At 40.8% G+C, this 24,236-nt stretch overlaps 1 protein-coding gene across 1 annotated transcript in view; it reads left to right on the top strand.

Annotated features, from left to right (window-relative positions):
• Nucleotides 1–23,394, top strand: part of TRIM23 (tripartite motif containing 23) — a 37,195-nt gene extending 13,801 nt beyond the window's left edge. The window contains exons 2-11 of the mRNA XM_063454070.1: nt 8,414–8,576; nt 8,901–9,022; nt 12,165–12,443; nt 13,129–13,311; nt 15,098–15,313; nt 15,963–16,097; nt 19,370–19,499; nt 20,368–20,478; nt 21,285–21,409; nt 21,777–23,394. Of these exons, the coding sequence (XP_063310140.1) occupies nt 8,414–8,576; nt 8,901–9,022; nt 12,165–12,443; nt 13,129–13,311; nt 15,098–15,313; nt 15,963–16,097; nt 19,370–19,499; nt 20,368–20,478; nt 21,285–21,409; nt 21,777–21,956 (1,644 nt within the window). The 3' untranslated portion in view covers nt 21,957–23,394. The remainder of the gene's footprint in view (nt 1–8,413; nt 8,577–8,900; nt 9,023–12,164; nt 12,444–13,128; nt 13,312–15,097; nt 15,314–15,962; nt 16,098–19,369; nt 19,500–20,367; nt 20,479–21,284; nt 21,410–21,776) is intronic.
• The last annotated feature ends 842 nt before the right edge of the window (nt 23,395–24,236 follow it).

Here is a 24,236-nt window from a genome sequence, read left to right as displayed (position 1 = left end):
AGGCCAGCCTGAAGGAAACCGAGCAATGATGATAAGGCCAGGGGTTTAATTACCACCTGATGTTCTTGCGCCCAACACACAAAGGCATGCCAAATCCTATAATACGTGGAGGAAGTGGATACCTTACGTGATCTCAGGAGAGTTTTGATAACCTCGTCAGGCATGCCAGCATTCATTAGAGCTTCCCGCTCAATCTCCAAGCCCTCAACTTGAGGGTCCGAGGGTTTGGGTGTAGCAGTGGACCTTGGGATAGTAAATCTTCCAGGTCTGGTAGTTCCCTCGGGGCTTCCCGACTCATCCGACTCGCCATAGGGAACCAGGGCCGACGGGGCCAGAATGGGAGGATAGCGATGACCTCTATCTTCTCCTTCTGAATCTTCTTCAGAGTCGGGAATATGAGAGGTATAGGAGGGAACACATAGGCTAGAGTGAACCTCCAAGGTTGGGATAGCGCATCCTGACCCCTGGCTCTGGGATCGAACAGTCTTGAGAAGAATGATTCGACCTGTGCGTTCTGGGCAGTTGCCATAAGGTCTATCTGAGGTGTTCCCAGATCAAAGACAGCTCCTGAAATACTTGGGGGCTCAGATGCCACTCGCTTTTGTCCATTGTCACACGACTTAGGTAATCCGCCATGGTATTCTGAATCCCTGGGAGGTGTACTGCCGAAATACCCTGAACATTCTTTTGACACCAAGACATGATGGGTTGTAGTTCCTTCATCAACAGATGGCTGTGAGTTCCGCCTTGATGAGAGATATAGGCTACTGCCGCCTGATTGTCGGACTGGACTCGTACCCACTTGTTCATCAAGCTCCCCTCGAAGTGTATGAGAGCCCTGTGGATGGCACGTAGTTCCAAGACATTTCCCGTAAGGACCGACTCCTGTCTGGTCCATCGACCTTGAGTCATCTGGCCCTGACAGTGGGCACCCCAGCCATGAGCGCTGGAATCTGTCGTCAATAGGACCCAATTGGGTTCTAATATAGGGAATCCTCTTTCCAAATTCTCCTTTCTTAACCACCAGGCCAGGTGTATTTTTACCAACGGAGAGATTTTCAATGGTTGATTCCAATCTACAACCCGCCGGTTGAACTGGTTCAGGAATGACCTCTGAGGAACTCTGAGATGCCACTGGGCCCATCTGACTAGTCCTATAGAAGAAGTCAGACTGCCCAGAAGTTTCGAGTATGTCCTTGCCGTCATCATACGAAGGCGTAAAATACTGTGGATTAAGCATAAAATCCTCCGTATCCTTTCTTGTGAAAGGGAGATGGAGTTCCGGAGAGTGTCGAAATTCGCCCCCAGAAAAGTAATCCTCTGGGATGGGACGAGGCTGCTCTTCTGTAGATTCACCAACCAGCCGAATCGATGCAGCTCTGATAGCACAAAATTTCTTTGTAGTGCTGCCAACTGGACGTTTGGTGCCACCAATAGTAGGTCGTCTAGGTAATGAAACAGAGAGATTCCCTGAATCCTTAACCTTTCTATGAGAACAACCAACACCTTTGAAAAGGTCCTGGGTGCTGTGCTCAGGCCAAATGGGAGTGCTCTGAATTGAAAGTGGTCCTCTCCTATTGCAAATCAGAGAAAACGATGATGTTCCTTGGCTATTGGGACGTGATAGTAGGCGTCCTTCAGATCTATAGATATGAGCCAATCTGCCTTTCGGATGGCTGGGGAGATGGATCTTATGGACTCCATCTTGAAGGATCTGACCAGTAATCTCCTGTTGATTCTCCGCAGGTCTAATATAGGTCTCCACTTGTCCTTGTCTTTTTGGACTAAGAACAGAGGTGAATAGTGACCCTGGAATCGTTCCTTTTCCGGAACTGAAACGATGACCCTTTGGGACCTGAGGTTCTGAACATAATCTCCCAGAGCCTTGCTTCTGCCCTCGTCCCTGGGCAGAACTGTGGGTATGAAGAAGTCGCCCCTGGGTCTTCTGAGGAATTCCAACCTGTAACCTCCTTGAATTATATCTTTGACCCAGGCATCTTGAATGTCTTGTGCCCAAACTCTCTTGAAGAGGGAAAGTCGAGCACCTACCTCCATCGGATAGTCAGAAGTTCTTGCCTCCAGAACGAAAGGAAGGATTCCTACCACGGGAAGAACGTGCAGCGTATGATTGGCCTCCACCCCAATTATTGTTTCGGCTGAATTCTCTACCTGGTCGGTAGCTACGCGTATCCCGAAAATACTGATCCCGAGGAGGTCGCTTCTCTGACCAAGAGGAGCCTGGTCTCCTTGTTCTTCTCTCTTGGGGTAAAAAGACCTTACGCCCCTCAGCTGCTTTTTTAATGGAATCTTCTAGGGTCTTTCCAAACAGCAGATCGCCTTCAAAAGGTATGGAACATAAATTGGCCTTGGAGGAGGCGTCTGCACCCCAATAACGCAACCATAAAGCTCTCCTGGCTGCTACCGAGAGAGCCATGGTGCGGGAGAAGATCCTGGTGATATCCAGGGCAGCTTGTGTGACAAATTCAGTAGCTATCCTAAGATCACCGATAGCATCCCTGAGGTCTGATCTCTTCATTCCTCTCTCCACATCCGTATCCAGGTCTCTCACCCAACTTTTCATGGCTCTGGATACTGCCGTAAGACAAACAGCTGGATGGCATCCTGTTCCGCCAGCAGAATATATCTTGGAAAGATCCGAGTCCAACTTCTTATCCATAGGTTCTCGTAAAGAAGCTTAACTGTCCAACGGTAGACTTGTTCTCCTGGCTACCCTAGAGATGGTAGCATCAACCTTTGGAGGTGTCGTCCATTTCTTGGAAGTTTTCTCCTCCAAAGGGTAAAGCCTGGATAGTCTACCTTGAAACGGAACCTTCTTATCAGGTTTCTCCCATTCTGCTGTGACCAATTCTTTAATGGCTCTGTGAAGAGGGAAGGAAAGCTTCTGCTTCCTCAGATCCGCAAAGTGTTTATCAGAATTTTCAGATTTAGGCACTTCTTCCGGTAATTCAAGAGTCTTTCTTACCTTCAAGATAAGTTTATCAACCGTCTTGGCATCTAGATATTCTGAAAGGAACTCCTCCTCATCTTCACTAGAAAAAACCTGGTCCAGAACCTGAAATTCTTCAGCAGGCTCCTGGTAGTCCGAGGCTGATGATTCTGAGGAGACCTGTCTCTGTCTAGGTCTTTTCATGGACCGCTTACTTGCCTCCATGGCTTCTGAGATGCCCTGGGCCACCTCCTGTCTGATCCAAGCCCGGATATCTGGCGACTGAGAGGGCGTTAAGGTTGCTGGAGCGGCCATTTTCTGCAGACAGTCTAGGCACAGATGTTTGCCTTCCATCGCCTTTCCATCACATCCTGCACAGGGGTCTGACTTCTGTCTCCTCTTACGTGGGGGAGATGAAACAGATCGTCCTCCATCACTAAAAGTGACACAAGGAACCGTATTAGTAGATGGAGCCTATACTACTACAGAAAATTCTTTCAAAAAATAAAAGGACCCCTACTCACCTGGCTTCATCCGAACAGGGTAAGGGGTTCCTACTAGGAGAGCTCATAATGGGCTACTACAAAATAAATATTAAATAAATCATTCAGATAAAATCCCAAACTTTCACATAAGGATGGGAAATATATATAAAATACACAAACCTGTGGCAAAAGGATAGAAAATCCTGCAGCAAATACCAGAGTCCTAACTTGTAACTTCCCCAAGGTAATACAACTTAAACTGCACAAGTCAAGTTTACCATACCAACCTCCTTCGAGTTCAGGTCTCTTTAAATAGTACCTGCTGAATACTAACCTTACTCCTGGCGTTTACCGCCATTTACCTGCAGTTTTCCGGTTTTGCCCATAGTAAAGATGGCCGCCGCGACCTCGCGACCTTACCCATACTGCAGTTTGGCGCCAAAAAACGATTCTGAGCGCATTGCGCATGCGCGAGCGTTCTCTCCGCGATCTGGGCAATCCAAGCTGGGAGGATGGAGGATGGAACGAAGGACACCCTGACCGAAGCCAGGATGTCTCCAACAGGTCTCAGGTACCCTAGGATCGATCCTGGGCTGATTGTAGAGTGCAATAGGAGACCTAAACTTAGTTTTAAACAAAATAAAATACATACAGTACTAATCACTAAAGGGAGCTAAGGAGCTCCCTTCCTAAAGGCTGTAAGGACAGGAAAAAGACTGAGGGACTCATCTCTGGATGCTCCTTTTATAGGAATTTGTTTAATCCTGTCCTATTGGCTGTAAGGGGAGGAGCTACCCATGTGTATATGCTGCCATGATTAGCCTGGAAATATATTTATATATTATTATTATTAGGAGCTGTAGTGCCAGGAAAAGCTTTGTTTTCATTGCACTATAGTTTCTCTTTAATCTGATGGGGCACTTCACCCAGACCACTTAAATAAGCTGAAGTGGTCTGGGTGCCTATAGTGTCCTTTTAATAATACAATACATATGTCTATTGGGTTTTCTTCCTGTTGGAAGCACAGTGACATGAAGAGTACAACGAAACCTTTCATCTTCCTTTGACAATGGAGTGCTGGAAACTTATCAGGAAATTACAGATTCTGATCGGTTTTGGCTGTTGGAATTAAATACTCTTTGCAAAGTATTTTGTATATTATGGATACTAAAGCTAGTTAGGTAAAAATAATATATATTAATAATCCTGATGAAAGTCTGTGCACGGACTGAAACGTTATTTAAAAAAAGACACACTTCTTTGATTAATAAGACCAGTGAGTGCTTTTGTTTGTGTATATTTGTTAGTATGCTAAAGGAGCAGTTTGACACTGTAGACACTAATGCAAATGCAGAACCATGGATAATATTAATAATAATAACTCTTTGTTTCCATGATTGAATTAAACTCCATTACTAAGTGATAGTGCCAATTTTAGTGGACTGGTAGTGCACTTCTATGTAGAACTTGGAATTTCTTCCATTTTGGTTTTTCCCTCCCATGTTGACAGTGCTCCTGTTGTGTTAATGTCAGAAAGCCATTTCCTATTTTACAGGCAACCAATGCAGAGAACAATTAAACGAGTGTTCTGACAATTGTATCTATTTGGTTACTAAGTTTCTGTATCATTGTTCATTGATGGGGTAACTGGTTTTAAGATATTTTATACAGTTCTTTACCAGGGCCGTCACCACCTCATTCTTGCAAATAGAATGTGTATGTTTTGTCCATCCATTTTCCTGCACTGTAGAAAATGTTGGCACTGTGTTCCTAAATGATGATAATTATATTGTGGATTACTGTAGTCTAGGTATGATGGCACAAAGACTGCAATTCAACTTCCTCAAAAAGGGAACAAATGTTCTCAATGAGCAGTTCAGAGGTTTTGCTAGGATGTATTTAAACTAGGAGGGGGGGGGGGCAAAAGGGTGATAAAACATCAATCCAATTGTCCCCCAAAACAAGGACAGAAGGTGCCTGTAGCAAGTGTGTTAAAAATGATAAACTTAGAGTCATGTCTACAAATGCTCGCAGTTTAGGGAATAAGATCCATGAATTTGTGGCAATAATGGCAACTGATAGTGTAGATTTAGTCGCTGTTACTGAGACATGGTATAATGAGAAAAATTACTGGGACATAGCAATACCAGGGTACTCTTTTTATATAGAAAAGACAGGGAAGGCAAGAAAGGGGGAGGGGTGGCCCTGTATGTGAAGGATAGCATAAAATCTAGCCTAATAAAGGTTAGTGAGGCGAACAAAGAGTCCGTTTGGGTTACGTTAGAATTTGGTAATCACACAGTAATTCGTGTAGGTGTGATTTATAGGCCCCCAGGATTGAAGAGTTAGATAATCTACTAGTTGAAGAAATAGCTAAAATGACAATGAAGGGGGAAGTTCTCATCATGGGTGACTTTAATCTTCCTGATGTAAATTGGAAAACAAAAATAGCTACTTGTGCCAGGAGCACACATTCTAAACTCCCTACTGGGATTGTCTCTAAAACAAGTCGTTGAGGAGCCAACTCGTAAAGAGGCCATACTAGATTTAGTGTTAACAAATGGAGATTTGGTATCAGATATTACTGTAGGTGAAAGTTTAGGATCCAGTGATCATCAGTCAGTGTGGTTTAATATAAGAACAGTGACTGAGTTACACCACACAAAAACAAAAGTTTTAGACTTTAGAAAAACAGACTTTTCTAAAATTAGAATATGTGTAAAGGAGTCCTTATCAGACTGGAGCAATTTAAATGGAGTCCAAGAGAAATGGGAATATTTAAAAGTTGCACTACGGAAGGCAACAGAAAATTGCATTAGGCTTGTCAGTAAAAGCAAAAAATTCAATAAACCACTGTGGTACTCCGCACATGTGGCCAAAATAGTAAAAAACTAATTTAGCATTTAGTAATTATAAAAAAAACAGAGTGAGGAAGACAGAATGACCTATAAGATTAGGCAGAAAGAGGCTAAGCAAGTTATAAGAGCTTCCAAATCACACACAGAAGAGAAAATAGCACAGTCAGTAAAAAAGGGGGACAAAACTTTTTTTAGATACATAAATGAGAAAAGAAAAGTAAAACAAGGATTAGTTAGATTAAAAACAAAAGAAGGAAGGTATGTAGATGAGGATAAAGGTCTAGCTGACTGCCTCAATGAATATTTTTGTTTGGTATTTACAGATGAAAATGAAGGAAAGGGACCTCAGTTAAGAAAAAGGATAAATGAGTAATTTATTACACGTGAGTTTACAGAGGAAGAGGTTCTATTTCAACTGTCAAAAGTAAACACAAATAAGTCAATGGGACCTGATGGAATACACCCAAAGCTATTAAAAGAACTTAGTGGTGTACTAGCAAAACCATTAACAGATTTATTTAACCAATCATTGTTAACAGGAGTAGTCCCAGAAGATTGGAAGTTAGCGAATGTTGTGCCCATTCACAAGAAAGGTAATAGGGAGGAGTCGGGCAACTATAGGCCAGTAAGCCTTACTTCAGTAGTGGGGAAAGTGATGGAAACCATGTTAAAGGATAGGATTGTTGAACATCTAAAAACACATGGATTTCAAGATCAGAGACAACATGGGTTTACTTCAGGGAGATCAAACTAATCTTATTGATTTTTTTGATTGGGTAACTAAAATAATAGATCAGGGTGGTGCAGTAGACATTGCTTACCTAGATTTCAGTAAGGCTTTTGACACTGTTGCACATAGAAGGCTTATCAATAAACTGCAATCTTTGAGTTTGGATTCCAATATTGTTGAATGGGTAAGGCAGTGGCTGAGTGACAGGCAACAGAGGGTTGTAGTCAATGGAGTATATTCGAAGCTTGGGCTTGTCACCAGTGGGGTACCTCAGGGATCTGTACTTGGACCCATTCTCTTTAATATTTTTATTAGTGATATTGCAGAAGGTCTTGATGGTAAGGTGTGTCTTTTTGCGGATGATACTAAGATATGTAACAGGGTTGATGTTCCAGGAGGGATAAGCCAAATGGCAAATGATTTAGGTAAACTAGAAAAATGGTCAGAGTTGTGGCAACTGACATTTAATGTGGATAAGTGCAAGATAATGCATCTTGGACATAAAAACCCAAGGGCAGAGTACAAAATATTTGATAGAGTCCTAACCTCAACATCTGAGGAAAGGGATTTAGGGGTGATTATTTCTGATGACTTAAAGGTAGGCAGACAATGTAGTAGAGCAGCAGGAAATGCTAGCAGAATGCTTGGTTGTATAGGGAGAGGTATTAGCAGTAGAAAGAGGGAAGTGCTCATGCCATTGTACAGAACACTGGTGAGACCTCACTTGGAGTACAGTACACAGTACTGGAGACCATATCTCCAGAAGGATATTGATACTCTGGAGAGAGTTCAGAGAAGGGTTACTAAACTGGTTCATGGATTGCAGGATAAAACTTACCAGGAAAGGTTAAAGGATCTTAACATGTATAGCTTGGAGGAAAGACGAGACAGGGGGGATATGATAGAAACACTTAAATACATAAAGGGAATCAACACAGTAAAGGAGGAGACTATATTTAAAAGCTGAAAAACTACCACAACAAGAGGACATAGTCTTAAATTAGAGGGACAAAGGTTTAAAAATAATATCAGGAAGTATTACTTTACTGAGAGGGGAGTAGATGCATGGAATAGCCTTCCAGCTGAAGTGGTAGAGGTTAACACAGTAAAGGAGTTTAAGCATGCGTGGGATAGGCATAAGGCTATCCTAACTATAAGATAAGGCCAGGGACTAATGAAAGTATTTAGAAAATTGGGCAGACTAGATGGGCCAAATGGTTCTTATCTGCCGTCACATTCTATGTTTCTATTGTAATCCATTGGGGTCTGCTTTCAGTATATAAATAACACCCAATTGTTTTCTCTGTTAAAATTTCTAAAAACTGAAAACTTTCCCCTTGTGAGACGCTACAAGCTACTGAATCTTTGTTCTTTTTTTTTTTTAAAACTGTAGGTCCTGGAATGCGGAGTGTGTGAAGACGTATTTTCCTTGCAAGGTGACAAAGTTCCACGTTTACTCTTGTGTGGCCACACAGTCTGTCACGATTGTTTGACACGCCTGCCACTGCATGGCCGGGCAATACGCTGTCCGTTTGATCGACAAGGCACTGAACTAGGTGAGATTATAGAAACATTCACAATTCTTGTTGAGTGATTTTATATAATATTGTAACGCTTGTAAATTGTCTTCTATTATTATGAATATTATTATTTTTTTTTTATTATTAAGTTTAACATATTTGCTACTTAAGTCCACTCTTTCTCTCCTTCCCAACTTGTAATGTTTCCTCTTCAGAAAAACTGCTGTGTTATGGTTTTAAGAGTTGGAGTAGAGTTGTAGTTCAGCTGTGGGTAGGATGGTTTTCTTTTTTCTATTTTATTTATTATTCATTAATGTATATTTTAATCTACGCCTTTTTGCAAACTTTTGTCATGTGCAGGAGATTCTGGTGTTTGGGGCTTAAAGAAAAACTTTGCTTTATTGGAACTCCTTGAACGGCTGCAAAATGGAGCAAGTGGCCAGTGTGCCTCAGCAGAGGAAGCTGTAGGAGGATCCGGAGAGGTATATGATCACAATAACAACACACACATTTATTTGTATTGCATTCCCAAGTCAAATTTCTGGGGTTGCATGTTTGTGTTAATGCATTGCAGAACAATGCTCTCCTGACGTTTGGTATTAGGGAACTGATATGATAACAAGATTTTGGTCTGGACTAATGTTAAACCACTTGTGATGGCTATCCACACTCACATACATCTTACTAGTATAATAGATCAATAATCCAGTAACTAAAAATGGATTTGGGAATCCTATTTTGCATGATTGAGTCCTTCTAACTTCCTGTTGATCACCCTCCATTTAGGTACCAAGGAGATGAATGTGATAATTCTACGCATGTCAAAGACAGAAGTATAATATTACACTACAATGATTGTATTCTAAAATGTGAACATATGCTTACTGTTTCATATAAGGTAATTAAATGAAAACTATAGTGTTAGGAATACAAACGTTTATTCCTAAAACTATAGTATGTCTGTAACGGATCGCCTGGCACCCCGACTGGGTACCTCCGTTGACGGATGCTCCTAGTGCTTCCCAAGGGCTCCAAGCCCTCCACTAGACACCATAACCACAGCAGACTCCACAAACCGCCGCAGCTTGGTTTGGGTCTCGCCATCGTCCACCCACTCTGGACCCAAGACCAGAATCCAGCTTCCAGTAGGTAGAACAGGAACACGCTCTTAAAAGAGCTTAGTGATTGTACTCTGGGGAGTATAGTGATTATAGCAATCCCTAGAGTGTAGGTAGTTCTCCAACCCCCAAACATGAGCCAAGACTTCATGAAGGGTAGAACAAGTCTGTTTAATGAGCACAAAGTCATTTCTTTTATACACATTTTCCCCACAATGTTACCACCAACGTGGCCCTTGTGGAGCACAGGACACAAAGGACACAAACCAGTCAAAACAATGCAATGATGTCCTACATTCCCACATACAGCACACAAGCCCTCCCCTCTGCCTGGGATATAATTAAAGCAGCTAATACAATAACCTAATTATCCACAGGCAGAAAAACACACATTTCCCCAAAGTCCAGAAAACACCACAAAACATAACACATCCCTATAAATATACATCCCTGGATAGCCCTGATCTGGGTGAACAACATATCCAAAAATCACCCAGATGAGAGCAGGGGTTCAAAAGTTTTATGGAAGTCACATTTGACCAACCGCAAGCATGGCTTTCATGCCCAAAACAGTTCCACAGATTTAGGCTATGCGGGCCGGTCTATCTTCTCCTCTATCCTGGAGATAATTGGCTTAAGTGGCTGTGGTAACTTAATTATCTCCAGGTACAGAAAATCTCTAAGTCAGAAACTGATATAAAAATACATAACTCTTATAATACAAGGTTTAACCTATATGTCCAACATATCCCCAGATAGCTTGGATCTGAGCACTCAATATGTCCAATGTTACAAGTGCCCTATAGGACAAGGAAGGGGGGGGTCAGAAAATAGCAAGGGCTGATGAGAGATTGAGGAGGGACAAAGCAGCCAGTTTAAACTGGTCTGGCAGTGTCCCTGGGACAACGCCCAGCTGGAGAAACAATAGGACAGGAAAAAGGGGGAGGGGACAAGGCACATTTTCCCATGGATTTAAAGGGTTAGAAAAAGTGTTTTAAAATCCAATATGCCCAAATAAAGCTTTTAAAGGGCAATACATCCCAGGGGCCATAGTCACAGGGCAAGATGCTGGCAAGCTGGCCTTTCCAAATCCCAGTGACGAAGATGCTTTCGTCACAATGTCCAATGTCGTTTTATGGAGTTAATCTCCATGACAAGCCAGGACGTGCTGTCTGCAGGGTAAGACCACCTCTAGTAGCAGTCTCCCAGTGTAAAACTTGCTGTTTCTCTGGGCATGATAATAAAGCAGTTTGCTAAAGTTTTTTTGATGCCTATAGTATCACTTTAAATGTAACCAATTTAATTCAATCCTATTCTCTGTTTAGAATTATTTAAAATCAGTATCTTGGTAAAATAGTATCTTAGTAAAACACAGCAAATGTTAATATTCCTGACCTTTCCCTCTCCTAACCCACTGAAACTGTGCTGGTTGAGTTTGATGCGTGAATTCTTGCCGGTCAAGTAAATGTGCTTGTATGATGCAGAAATGCACTTTGGCGAACTGTACACGTGAAATTTACCTAGAATGTCAGGGAAGGACTCGAGATCAACGTTGCCTTTTTTTCCCCCCTGAAAATCTATACAGATATAGTTGCAAGTCTTAAATCTCTTAAATGGCTTAGACTATACAACTTAGTTGTGAAAATGCCACTCAAGAGGTAAGGAACAACAGTGGGCTGAATTTGTTAAATGTGGAATTTGCAGAGATTTGAGAAGGGGAATACATTTTAGTTGCCTACAGTGGCGATGTCCAGGAAGCATGGAATGCAACTGGGCAGGAGCATCGCTAATTGGCTGAGGACAGTCTCCGCCAATCAGTGACTCCCCATTCACTTAACTGGCTTGGAAAGAACATACTTTTCGGTTTAACCCCTTGAGGTAAGAGTGCCTCCTGGCACCAATAACTTAATTTAGATGTTATTTTGGTGCATGGAGTGCCTCTTTAAAATATCAGAACCTGAACTATAACTGATTTGGAGATTGTTTTCATTCCTGCTGCTTTGGCACTAAAATGTGCAATTCACACAGTTCCTGGCTTAATTAATAAACTGAAAGTTCCAGCAGCATTTAATGTTGGCCAGTACCTCAACATTGTGTGTTGACATAGACCACTCCAATTCACAGAAGATTTGTTTAACACTTTTCTCTCCAAAACAGTGTGTGTGTGTGTGTGTGTGTGTGTGTATAATTTTATATATATATATATATATATATATATATATATATATATATATATATATATATAATTTTTTTTTTTTTTAATTTATTTCTGGTATAGATAGGGTCTGTCCTCATCGTACCCATTTATGTTGCTTATCATGTAGCAATGGAATCTGATCTAACTTGGCCACACAGGAACTTTAATCCCCCCCCTCGCCCATACACTTGCCTATTATGCCTACCATGTCCTTCCCAAATTAGAAGGTGTAATAGGTGAATAAATGTTCTTGTAAAACAAAGGTTGGTCACTGAAGAACTGTCATTTTTATTTTTTTATTTTGTTTAGAGCATTGTACGTTGTGATGAAGATGAGACTCACGTGGCTTCAGTTTACTGCACAGTTTGTGCAACTCACCTGTGTGCAAACTGCTCTCTGCACACACATTCCACAAAGACGTTGGCCAAACACCGACGTGTTCCTTTAGCAGACAAACCTTACGAGAAAACCTTGTGCTCTCAACACCAGGTGCATGCTATTGAGTTTGTATGCTTAGAAGATGGCTGTAAGACCAGCCCCTTAATGTGCTGCGTCTGTAAAGAATATGGGAAACACCAAGGCCACAAGGTATGTCGTGACTTTTTCACCTGCATATTCGATGATAAAAATAACAAAAGCAAAGTGATACATAGATTGTTTTGCATTTGTGTAGATTTAGGTATTCAATGAAAAGGGATAGGTTAGTCAGTGTCCCAAGTTAAAGTTCCAATGGCATCTGTCATTTTTAGAGATTGTGCAAAATCAAATGAGTGTTCTCAGAGAATAGGTTGGTGTGATTGACTGACTAGTTTTGTTTCTTCTCAGTTCTCATATTATATGTATTACTGTGTACTGGGGCCCACTTCGGTTAATGTAGGCAGTCACGTAATTGGTGACTTTAGGGAACAGCTACTGTCCCTAGTAGTGTATGTTTGCTACATTTTACAACAGCAAGAGCTTAGATAGTCAAAGTGAAATAGCTCCTGTGATTATAGCTGTACCTGGAAGGATGAAGTCTAATATTAGGACAGGTGTATATATGTGCTAGGTCTCAGATCACAATTGACAAATTTGAAGAAACAAGCTAAGATGAAAACAAGTTACATTTATACATACATAACTGCTTAAAATAAAACCGGATTTGACTACTACTTTACCTTGGTATGCCAGGAAAATCTGCACTAATTGCAGAGAATTCAACTTATTACATATTGCATTCGACCACAGACCATCATGTGCAACTGAGAAATGTTTTCCTATCTCATTGTTTAAGCATGCTGTCTTGGAAAGTGAAGCAAGCCAGATCCGTGCTTCTATTTTGGACATGGCACACTGCATCCGGAGCTTTACAGAGGAAATCTCTGAGTATTCTAGGAAGCTCACAGGCATTGTCCAACAGATTGAAGGAGGAGAACAGATTGTGGAAGATGGTATAGGAATGGCTCACACAGAACACGTAAGGAGTGGATATAAATCATTACTTGCTTGAGTGTGCTAAAGCTTTTCTCCGATTCTAAGAATGGGATCTATGTACATATGTTCGAACCTGGGAATCCACTAAAAGTCGGTAGGGAAAAGACTCATCCTTGACATATAATTTTGTAGTATGTTACCATTTCTTTTTGGCTAAAGCAGGAAATGTTAAAGGGACACTATAGAAATCCAGACCACTTCAGCTCATTGAAGTGGTCTGGGTGTAGTGTCCCAGGCCCATTAACCCTGCAATTGTAATAATTGCAGTTTTTGATAAACAACTTTGTTTTCCTAGCACTATAGTTTCCTTTTAAGTATTTGAAGTGGTGTAATGAGTAAGAATGTTACATTGCATTCTGAAGGATAGTCAATGGAACCCACAAGATGTGAGGTTAGTATGTTTAGTTGTGAAAGTGGGGGGGAAGGTTTTTTCATGTCTGTAGGAAAGCTTATGATTAACCCCATATTGTGAAAATCTCTACTTTTACAATCAACCCCTAAAGAGTAGCAATTTTTCTTTCATATATAATAAGTGTCTCTGACAGTCGAATGAGCAATGCGTTGCCAGTGACGTTGAAAGCTCATCTACTCCCTTTGAAATTGTTCTACATAGCACACATTGACATAGGTGAGCACTTGCAAGATTATTTAAAAACATCCATGTGAGATGAATAATACAGGTAAACACAGATTGGATCCTAACCTAATTTTGCATATATATATAGTTCATATGGATCAAACGGTCTTCCTACTTTACACATATACTGAGATACTCAGTTTATATTTCTTTTTGGACTTGTAATAAGGAACTTGTGGGAAGCGGGATACTTAAAGGGACACTGTAGTCACCCAGACCACTTCTGCCCATTGGAGTGGTCTGGGTGCCAACTCCCACTACTCTTAACCCTGCAAGTGTAATTATTGCAGTTTTTTTTTTATAAACTGCAATAATTACCTTGCAGGGTTAACTCCACCTCTAGTGGCGGTCTACTAGACAGCCACTAGAGGGCACTTCCGTGTCCATAGCACAGGAAACCTGTACTAGAGCGTCGCTGGACGTCCTCATGCTGTGTGAGAACTTCCAGCGTTGCTCAATTCCCCATAGGAAAGCATTGAAAAGCATTTTCAATGCTTTCCTATGCTTTCCTATGGAGAGCTCTAATGCGCGGCATTGCCGCGCATGTGCATTAGGTCTCCTCAGCTGGCAGGCGGGATCAGTCTCGGCCACCGGCTGATGTGATCACTGGGAGGAGCGGCGGCGAGCAGAAACCACCACCGAGGGACATCGGCGGGGTCTCAGGTAAGTGACCTGAAGGGGTTTTCACCCCTTCAGCTACCGGGGATTGGGTAGTGGGAGGGAGAGGGGACCTGCAGTGCCAGGAAAACGGATTGTTTTCCTGGCACTGGAGTTTCCCTTTAATGTCTAGTTAATGTAATTCTATTTAACATTAAGAAGACAGAAAATAAAATGGCTTCTCTAAATATGCACATTTTACTTGTGCTTATACTGTGCAAGCTTCACATGTATGCTGTGTTTAGGATAGGATTCCTGTTAATTGAAGTGGATTATATACTATATATTCCAATGTTTCAATAGTGTTGTAATTGTTTTAGAAATCTGAATGTCATTAATATGTTGGCTCTGATGAGCTCAACTTTGTATCGTGTTGTGTCCAGCATTTTAATCACGCACTTTTAACCCCTGATTGTAGTTTAGACCTTTCTAAAGCATCTTTGGTAAACTCTGCAATTTCTAACCAATTCAATAGGTTCCTGGCACTGCAGAAAATGCACGTTCATGTGTCCGAGCATATTTCTCTGATCTCCACGAAACTCTTTGCCGTCAAGAGGAAATGGCTCTTAGCGTGGTTGATGCTCATGTACGTGAGCAACTAATCTGGCTGCGGCAACAGCAAGAAAACATGACCATTCTCCTATCAGAAGTGTCCACCGCCTGCCTTCATTGTGAGAAGGCTCTGCAGCAGGTATGGAGTACTAGTCTTGACTCCACCTCCAAATACATTAATAGCCACATTTTGTTGGAGTTTAGTATACAACTCTTATTAATTTAACATATTGCACAAATGCCATAATCACTGTAGGCCAGTGGTTAAATATAGCCCTTGTCTATAATGAACAAACATATGTAGATCTAATTGCTAATAATTTATATATATATTTTTTTTACTATAAAAACATTATGGAAATGCTGTCCTGTATTTGGATATCATGCATTCTCAACAATTCTTTCATGGAAAGTTATGGGAGGCAAGATTGATCTGAGCTATATTAGCCAGTTCCTCATTTAAGTGAAATCAGAGAAGGCTAGTCAGATCACTGTGAAAATGTAAAAGAATATAAAAAAAGTGTTTTAATTTTATTGTCTTTAATACATTAAATTGCATTTATTGTTATTTATTTTTAATTTAAAATGGGTAGTAAATCAGCTTTTTTTATTTTTTTTCATTTTATTTCTTTTTTTGGTTTTGTCCCTTTAATTCACCTCTAAATTGTAGAAGTCTGTTTCTTTCTTCTGAGTATGGTAACTTGATATATAGAAAAGTGGACTTTTTCCCCTTTGGAGTATTAGAAATGTATTGACTCAATGCCAGTTACTTCTATCTTCTTACAAAGGATGACTGTAGAGTGGTCCTAGCCAAGCAGGAGATCACAAGGCTTCTTGAGACACTACAGAAACAGCAGCAACAATTTACTGAACTGGCAGATCACATACAGCTAGATGCCAGTATTCCTGTCACATTCACAAAGGTAATATGATACCACCTTGTGCCAGTTTAGTAACATGGAGCATTATTATGAATTGTCTACTCCTCACCACCTACGTTAAAATATACTTTTTTTTTTTTTTTTTTTAATTCTTTATTTTATTTGCGCATGGAATGACAGCAAGCGTGCAGCGCCACGACAGCTGCTGCAAGCGGATTCATATACATTACAAATCGTGACAGGTTAAACAGCGCAGTTTTTTGTTTTTTATGAAGATAACACGCTATAAGACATTCGTGGTAAACGTGTGCATGTTAAGAGTGATCTCGCTCAATGTTATAGTGAGGTATCTACAGATGTGCGGGTTCTCGCTTGGGCGATTACATATGATTTCGTGGGATATGCTGCATTGAGGTTGCCATGGTTTGTGCTTTGCTAGTGTGGCAGCATTTCCTATGTGAGTATGTGGCTTAAGCAGTGTAGTAGCTGGTCTATGAGTAATATAGTTAACTCTGGTTTGCAACGCTAGTAACTTAGACAGACTAGAGCTATTAAAACTATTAACGCTATTAAAACATATAGTGACATTCAAGCTAGGTCTTATGAGATTGTCTTAGCAAATTTGGTGTTGTCAACAGTTTAAAACAATATATATGCGATGACAAACATGAAATTGGTCAAGTGTTACAAGTATACTTTGTTAGTTATGTGAACAGGCTAGAACATTTTCTAGAATAACATTCAAGCTGGGGTAAGGTATATCGCTTCAAGAATATAGGGACATGGTTGATCTAACTGTGCCAACAATAAAAAAAAAAAGCAGGCAGTAGTCGCTTAACAGCTGGTGCATTGCAAAATATAAGTTCAGGTACTGTTAGAGATTAGTCGCTTATTGTGTTTAACTATGTTTGGTCTATCTGTGCTAACGATTACTAACATTTGTTGCTTTATTACACTAATCCAACTCTGATACTATCGTTGCTGTTATCACCCATGTCAGTCCGGACTATCCGTTTTGTCTCCGCGGGGAACCGCCATCTTGGTGGTCTCGAGACCGTTCTTGGAGGGGAAGTCCCACTGCCGACCGATGCCAGTGCAGCTCGTTCTATGTAGTGGGGAAGCAGGCATCTGACCGCTGTCCATCCCTTCTGCTCTGTGGGTTGCACGCTGGCTTCTCGTGGGCTGCAGCTGCTTTACGATGTGCTTGGTCCTCCGAGAGCCTGGGTCAGCCGTGGTGGGAGGCTTAGTGTTGTCTGCATGTGGTCGCTTGGGAGCAGGCTGGAAATAAGGTGAGTGGGATGTCCAGCTTCGTGCTGGGGCACCCTGCTTGGCACCCTGCTTGGTCCTTGCAGCCTGCTGTTGTCGGGGCTCGGGTCTCTTGCGCACATGGCGGCCGTCATTTTGGGTGCAGCGGTTTTGTCCGCTGTATCTCGATCAGGCCTTTAGGGTGAGGACCGGGATCACCCCCCGGTCTAGAGGGGGGGTGGATCGGGACCGGGTCCGCAGATGGTATCCGTGCTCGACGGGCTCCAGTGGGCAGGTTAGTGGTGTGGCGGCCGTCCACTCCTCTCACTGCCGGGTAAGGTCTCGCCTGTTGCCGCAGGGACCTCTCCCCTGAGGGACTAAAACCCAGAGGGCAAGCCTCTCCTCAGCTCTGGTAGCGCTAGACATCTGGGGTCGCAGTTGTGGGCTATTCACTCCCTCCAAAAGCCCGGTTTACAGGCGTAAAAGGTTATATTTAGCAGGAGCTGATCTGTCCTGCGACCGCTCAGCTCGGCGTCCCGGCCCCGCCCCCGTTAAATTATACTTTTGAAGTGGTTTAACAATTCCTATAAAAACTAGTGATGCTTGTGATGGATGTATAAATAAAGCAAGTTTTTTTTTTGTTTTCATGCAAAACATTTAGTAAATGACCTCTTATGAAGCTAGCTCCTAACACTCTTCCTTCTGCTTACTCTTTTCTATCCTGATTAACCTCTTCTGTCTGCTCCTGTCCACCTTTGCTGCCTTCAACAAACAAGTTTTGCTTTACACATTCTTCCCTGCCCAGGTTCTTTTCCATCTTTTCACCTCTAAGTATTTATTCTTACACCTGTGCCTGACTATGATCTATTTACTGGGATGAAGTGACTCCACCCCATCATATTCGCCAACTAACCCACTTATTCTACCTTACCTCTCGTCCCTTTCTAACTTGTCATTTCCCTTAGATTACTATCTTAAAGGAACACTATAGTCACCTGAACAACTACCGCTTATTGCTCCTCCCCAACCTTCCTCCTTGGGTGAGATCATCAGAATTGACAATTTCAGCTGATCCAATTTTGTTTAAGGGAAAGCATGGTGATTGGCTGAGATTATCAGAAGTGATATCGGCCTAAGAAGCAGATCAAGGGCAAAGCTAGCATCAACAGGCTGGAATAAATGTAAGCTTTTACTATATTTAGGAGGACATGGGTGGGAGGGGGTGGTGAATGCAGCGGGAATATATAGTGTTTTTTTTAACACTATAGGATCAGGAATACATTTTTTTTTTTTGGACCCTATAGTGTTCCTTTAACTTTTTTTTTTTTTTTTTTTTTTTTTTAAAGGGACACTATAGTCACCAGAACAACTACAGCTTATTGAATTTGTTCTGGTTAGTAGAATCATTATCTTCAGGCTTTTTGCTGTAAACACTGTTTACATTACAGCCTAGTGATAACTTCACTGGCCACTCCTCAGATAGCTGTTCCTGGGTCATGGCTGCCTAAAACGCATCCAAGCATTCAGTATCTCCTTCCTCTGCATGCAGACACTAAATTTCCTCATAGAAATTAATTTATTCAATTCATCTCTATGAGGAGATGCTGATTGGCCAGGGCTGTGTTTGAATTGTGCTGGCTCTGCCACTGATCTGCCTCTCTGTCAGTCTCCGCTAATCCTATTGGGAAGCACTGTGATTGGATCAGGTTACCACTTCTGATGATGTCAGCAGGTAGTCGGAAGGTCTAAAGGAAACGGGCACAAAATAAGCAGCTGCAGTCTTGAATACAAGTAATATTTTACTAGATTTAGGGAGGCATAATGGGACCAGGGTGGCTAGATGGTAGTTTTAACCCTATAGGGTCAGGAATACATGTTTGTGTTCCTGACCCTATAGTGCTCCTTTAAAGCATTATCACCCATCATCTAAAAAAACAAAAACAAAAAAAAATCCTGTTTATTCTGTCCATCTATCTAATTTCTAACTTCACTCAGTTTCCTCTTGTCCTAGAAAGACATTTTGAAAAGTATTTGTTTTACATTGAATGTAAAATGTGCCTGTCATTTAGGATAACAGAGTACACATTGGTCCAAAAATGGAAATTCGAGTTGTGACACTGGGACTCGATGGTGCTGGAAAAACAACAATTCTGTTTAAGTTAAAACAAGATGAGTTTATGCAGCCAATCCCTACAATTGGTGAGTAGCTACTGTTTTGTGAGGGAGGCGACTAATTGGATGTGATGAGGGTATTTGTATCTATGGGTTTGGTGGTTTCAATACATAGTTGAAAACACCATAGCTACTTTAGAACTGGATTCTGTTGGCAGATAAATGTTTGATTACGTAAGTTAATTTAATGGAAAAGTTGCTATTGAAGTCTATGGAAAAATTGCTACCGATTTAACAGAGAAGTCTGTGATTATCACATCTAACCATTGATCTCATAGCAATATAATAACCCTCCTTGTGCCCAAATTTCTAAAGAGATAATTGACCTCACATGTGTTTACATATTTAATGCTTAGAACTTTTTGTTGTTGTTGTTGTGTATATTCAGACAGACCTAAAGGTTTCAGGGATCACATATTTTTACATCTATTTTTCAACTTATTTTCATAATCTTTCCAGTAAATAACATCACATAACTACAGTTTGTGTGATCGATAAATAAACTCAATTAGTCTGCTCACAAAAACATAGTGGATTTAAAACTGATTTTCTACATTGGGACTTGCGTCTTGGGATTAGAATTTTTTTGGGATTTAAGCAGTACAGCAGTGGCACCAGGAGCTGAAGAAAGAAAATTGCAGCGTTCGTGGGAATGGCATCAGGTAAGTATAAGTCACCGTCACTGCACCCCAAGTGACGATGTCACTATTATGGGTCTTTGCAAATATGCAAAAACTCCAGACAGTGACTGAGCCGGTAAATTTTACAAGTGTCTTTCATTTGACTAAAATTCAACGATTTCTAAATAATCTGCCACATGTAGTCTGTGAATATTTACACATGGAGTACAAATTAAATAAATAAATTGCAATAAGCTTGCTTTAATTATTTGCAGGCTTTAATGTCGAAACTGTGGAATACAAAAATTTAAAGTTTACAATTTGGGATGTTGGAGGGAAACACAAGCTGCGACCTCTCTGGAAACATTATTACCTTAACACACAAGGTGAGTGTGACTTTTTTTTATAAAAAAAATTTGTTGTGTGTGAATAAATATAAATATACATCAAAAGAGAAAGGAATAGGTGCTCACTGCAGTATAATATAGGGTTCAGCTGGGCTGCAGTAACTAGTACAAGGATTCCCAAACCTTGTGGAAAATAGAATATAGAAAAAAAGGAGAAAGAAACCGCGCCCAAGGGTTATGTCCTTAGATGGGGATTGTTCCGTCCATGCGCTGAAACAGCTGAGCTCTGAGATGGCTCAATTAAATGTGAGTGTAATCACATAAGATCACACATCACGCACTTACTGTATATACTGTATTGCACCATTATTGTTTCTTCTGTTTTATTTGAGGTCTAATGCGTATATAACCCTAAGAGACCTGTGTACGTATCAAGTTTTGTACATAACCCTTGGGCGCGGTTTCTTTCTCCTTTTTTTTTTTTTCTTCTATTAAATGTAAATAAAAATGAATGTCCCTGAGAGTGAAAATCTGGCTTTTTGTTTTACTTCTCCTCTTTGCTTACTTTCTTCCTTCACCATGTGGAACAGGGAAAAGTGTGGGGTTTGCTTTCACTGCTGCACGTGTCTCCCAGCTCCCACACATGTGCCCTGTATTGCATCACTTGTAAAGAACCAGAAAACAGGAGCAGGAAATCGGTTGTGTGCGGTGGGGACAGTAAATGCCACTATACTCTTGCAAACAGGATAGCCTGTACCACTAGCCAATCACAGAGTGCGCCAGTTAGGTGTATCTATCATGCAACATAACCATACTGACACCTTCTAACACTTGGTGCTTTCCAGCTGTGGTGTTTGTAATAGACAGCAGCCATCGAGACAGAGTCACCGAAGCTCACAGTGAACTTGCAAAGCTGCTTACCGAGAAAGAGCTGCGGGATGCACTGCTTTTAATATTTGCTAACAAACAGGTATGTAGTACACCTATTAAAACACGTTCAGAGGTGAGGGTAATTAGACTGAGCTAACCATTCAGATTCTTCAAATTGTAAATGATCAGTTGTATTATTTGATTAAACTGTACAAATGTATCAATCATCAAAGGTATTCCAAGAAAATTGCAAGCAATTTGTGCAGCGTGCACCTAGGAAAGTATTATATTTGCAGAATGTGTGGTTTTTTTTGTGTTGTTTTTTTTTTTTTGTGTACAACTATTTTCTAGAGGTAGACAATGACATGAACGGTTGTATTTATAACATCCTGATGAATGTCTTTTTAATTTTATTCACACGTAAGGTAAATTGTCAGTGAATTAATGTTAATTACCTTGTTTTCCAGGATGTTGCTGGTGCCCTTACTGTGGAAGAAATGACAGAACTACTGAGCCTTCACAAACTGTGCTGTGGTCGCAGCTGGTATATACAGGGCTGTGATGCCAGGAGTGGCATGGGTTTATATGATGGTCTGGACTGGCTCTCCAGACAGCTAGTGGCCGCTGGAGTCCTGGATGTGGCATAATCAGACGGCATGCAGAACGTCATTTGGTGAATTTGTATGTGTAGCTGTTACATGCTTCTTAAAGAATGTTGGATTGTTGCACTGTAGTCTTAATGAAGCCTACCTACAGCAGGAACAGCCATTTCTTTAACATCAGTTGTGTAGTTACAGCACCAGTTTGCTGCTGTTCATTAGCAGTATTGTAGTATTTGGATCAAGATTGTAAAAAACACACAGAAGATTATTCACTGAACTGGAAATTGTTTAGGATTGATGAAAGATTTGCACATTTCTGGCCAAAATCCTTTTCTTAAGACTTTTCCAATTCAGCTATTTTGGCCTCCAACATATGCTCTTCTTTTGTTAATTCTCAATAATTTACAGTTTAGTAAATAACAAAATTTAGGGTTTATTCAATAAACTGCATTTTGCACAGCCATTTTGCACAATATAGCCCAAACTAGGCAAGGCTACGTGTATCTTCCTTGACTATTTTGGTATAAATTGTAAAAATAAAATTAAATAATATCAACTCGTAAGTTATTGAATAAATCCCTCTGGCTAGGTACTAAGTACTTGATCATACTTAACATATAACAGTCTTTTGTTTACACTACAGTCACAGTATTCATTTCATTTAGTCATGTTTGTTGCAAATCTAATTCTAATCCAATGTCCGTGTTTATCATGAGACATCATGTTTCAAATACACACGTTATTCATTAAACTGAATTTTTAGGAATTCTAAGAGATTTAAATTTTCTTTGGTCATTTTAGCTAAATTGGAAACAAATCTCAGTCAGCTGTGTTTCCTGTTTAGCTATTTTGGCGTAACATTTAAAATTCTCTTTGAGTTTCTCAGCACTTTATAGTAAATAAACCATTGATCTACCTGCTGCAGCATCTGAAAAACCTGCAAATCATTTTTTGCTGGGCAGTCAAATGGATTAATCAACCAACTTTCAATCTCAAAACAAGTTGCTTGTGGCGCATATTGTACAAACCTGTTTGTTTCCTAAAGTGCCACCTTTTCCCTGGCAAGTGTTTGGCGATTATTTAATGCTAAATATATGGTATTTTAATTGGTAAAATATTGTTGCGAAACCTCTTCATATGGTGATAGAGAATGGCTGCTGTGATCTAGAGTCAGCCCATAGCAGGAGATATGCCCAAGGCTAAGGTCAGGGCTACCTAGTGATCTAAAGCGCAACCATTTCATGTCAAACACGTGTTCATAACCCCATAAAAAGTGCTCCGCTCGTGCAATAAAACAAATATACAATTTACTTATTCTCCAATATATCATAGAAGATACCTTAAATAAGATGCGTCTGTAATAAAAAAAAATCATATTTCAAAATATCTCCGTTCAATGCACCCCTTAGTGAATAAACCCCTGCAGAAATCCACTCACTTAGACCAGAGCCACCAAGTCCGGCTCTGGGTTTAGAGGTGTAGGGGGAAAAAAGAAAAAGTGACCAAGAATGTGCAGAATGGTATAACAAATCCTCCCCTCCCCTCACTAAAACTTGTGCTTACTTTAAAACAAGGTGATTTCCCACATGGAAGACTCACAAATGTGCATATACATAAAGTCTGAGGCTCCAGTAGAAAACCTGCTGTTAACCTGTTTCCTTGCTGCGTGTCAAACTCTGCCTCCTTCCCGCTTCTTGATCTCCCTTGTACCACGTGGCTTCTTCCAACTACATCTGACTCAATCTCCACTGTATTTATATCTCCTTCTACAACTCTAATTAGTTCTCTTAACTTGTTTGGCACCTCCCATAGTCATAGAACTTATTTAAAGGGAAACTATAGTGCCTGTAAAACAAAGTTGTTTGTTTTTCTGGCACTATAATTCCCTATAGTGCCCCCTCTATTAAAAACCCTGTCACTTACCTGAGTCCAGCGCCAATGTCCCTTGGCGCTGGTTCAGGCTCCACCTGCACTCCTCGCCCAGCAATAGTCATGCGCAGCCTGAGGATATCCAGCGTCAGTTAGGCACCTAACGACACGGAAGTCCCTCTAGTGGCTGTCTGGTAGACATTCACTAGAGGTGTAGTAAACCCTCAAAGGTAATTATTGCAGTTTATTAAAAACTGCAATAATTAGCTTTAAAGGGTTGTCACCTGGGACACTGCACCCAGACCACTTCAATGAGTTAAAGTGGTCTTGGTGCCTATAGTTGCCTCTAACTTACTAAATTTTAGACAATTGTTTTTTAGCCAAATGTAGCACAACCTCACACTTGGCTATAACATTTTACTTAAATGAAACCATGGACAAATGTAAAAGTAGGGG

This window comes from Pelobates fuscus, chromosome 5, assembly GCF_036172605.1.
Source record: "Pelobates fuscus isolate aPelFus1 chromosome 5, aPelFus1.pri, whole genome shotgun sequence".
NCBI classification, from domain to species: Eukaryota; Metazoa; Chordata; class Amphibia; order Anura; family Pelobatidae; genus Pelobates; species Pelobates fuscus.
This window is presented reverse-complemented; position numbering and strand designations above follow the sequence as displayed.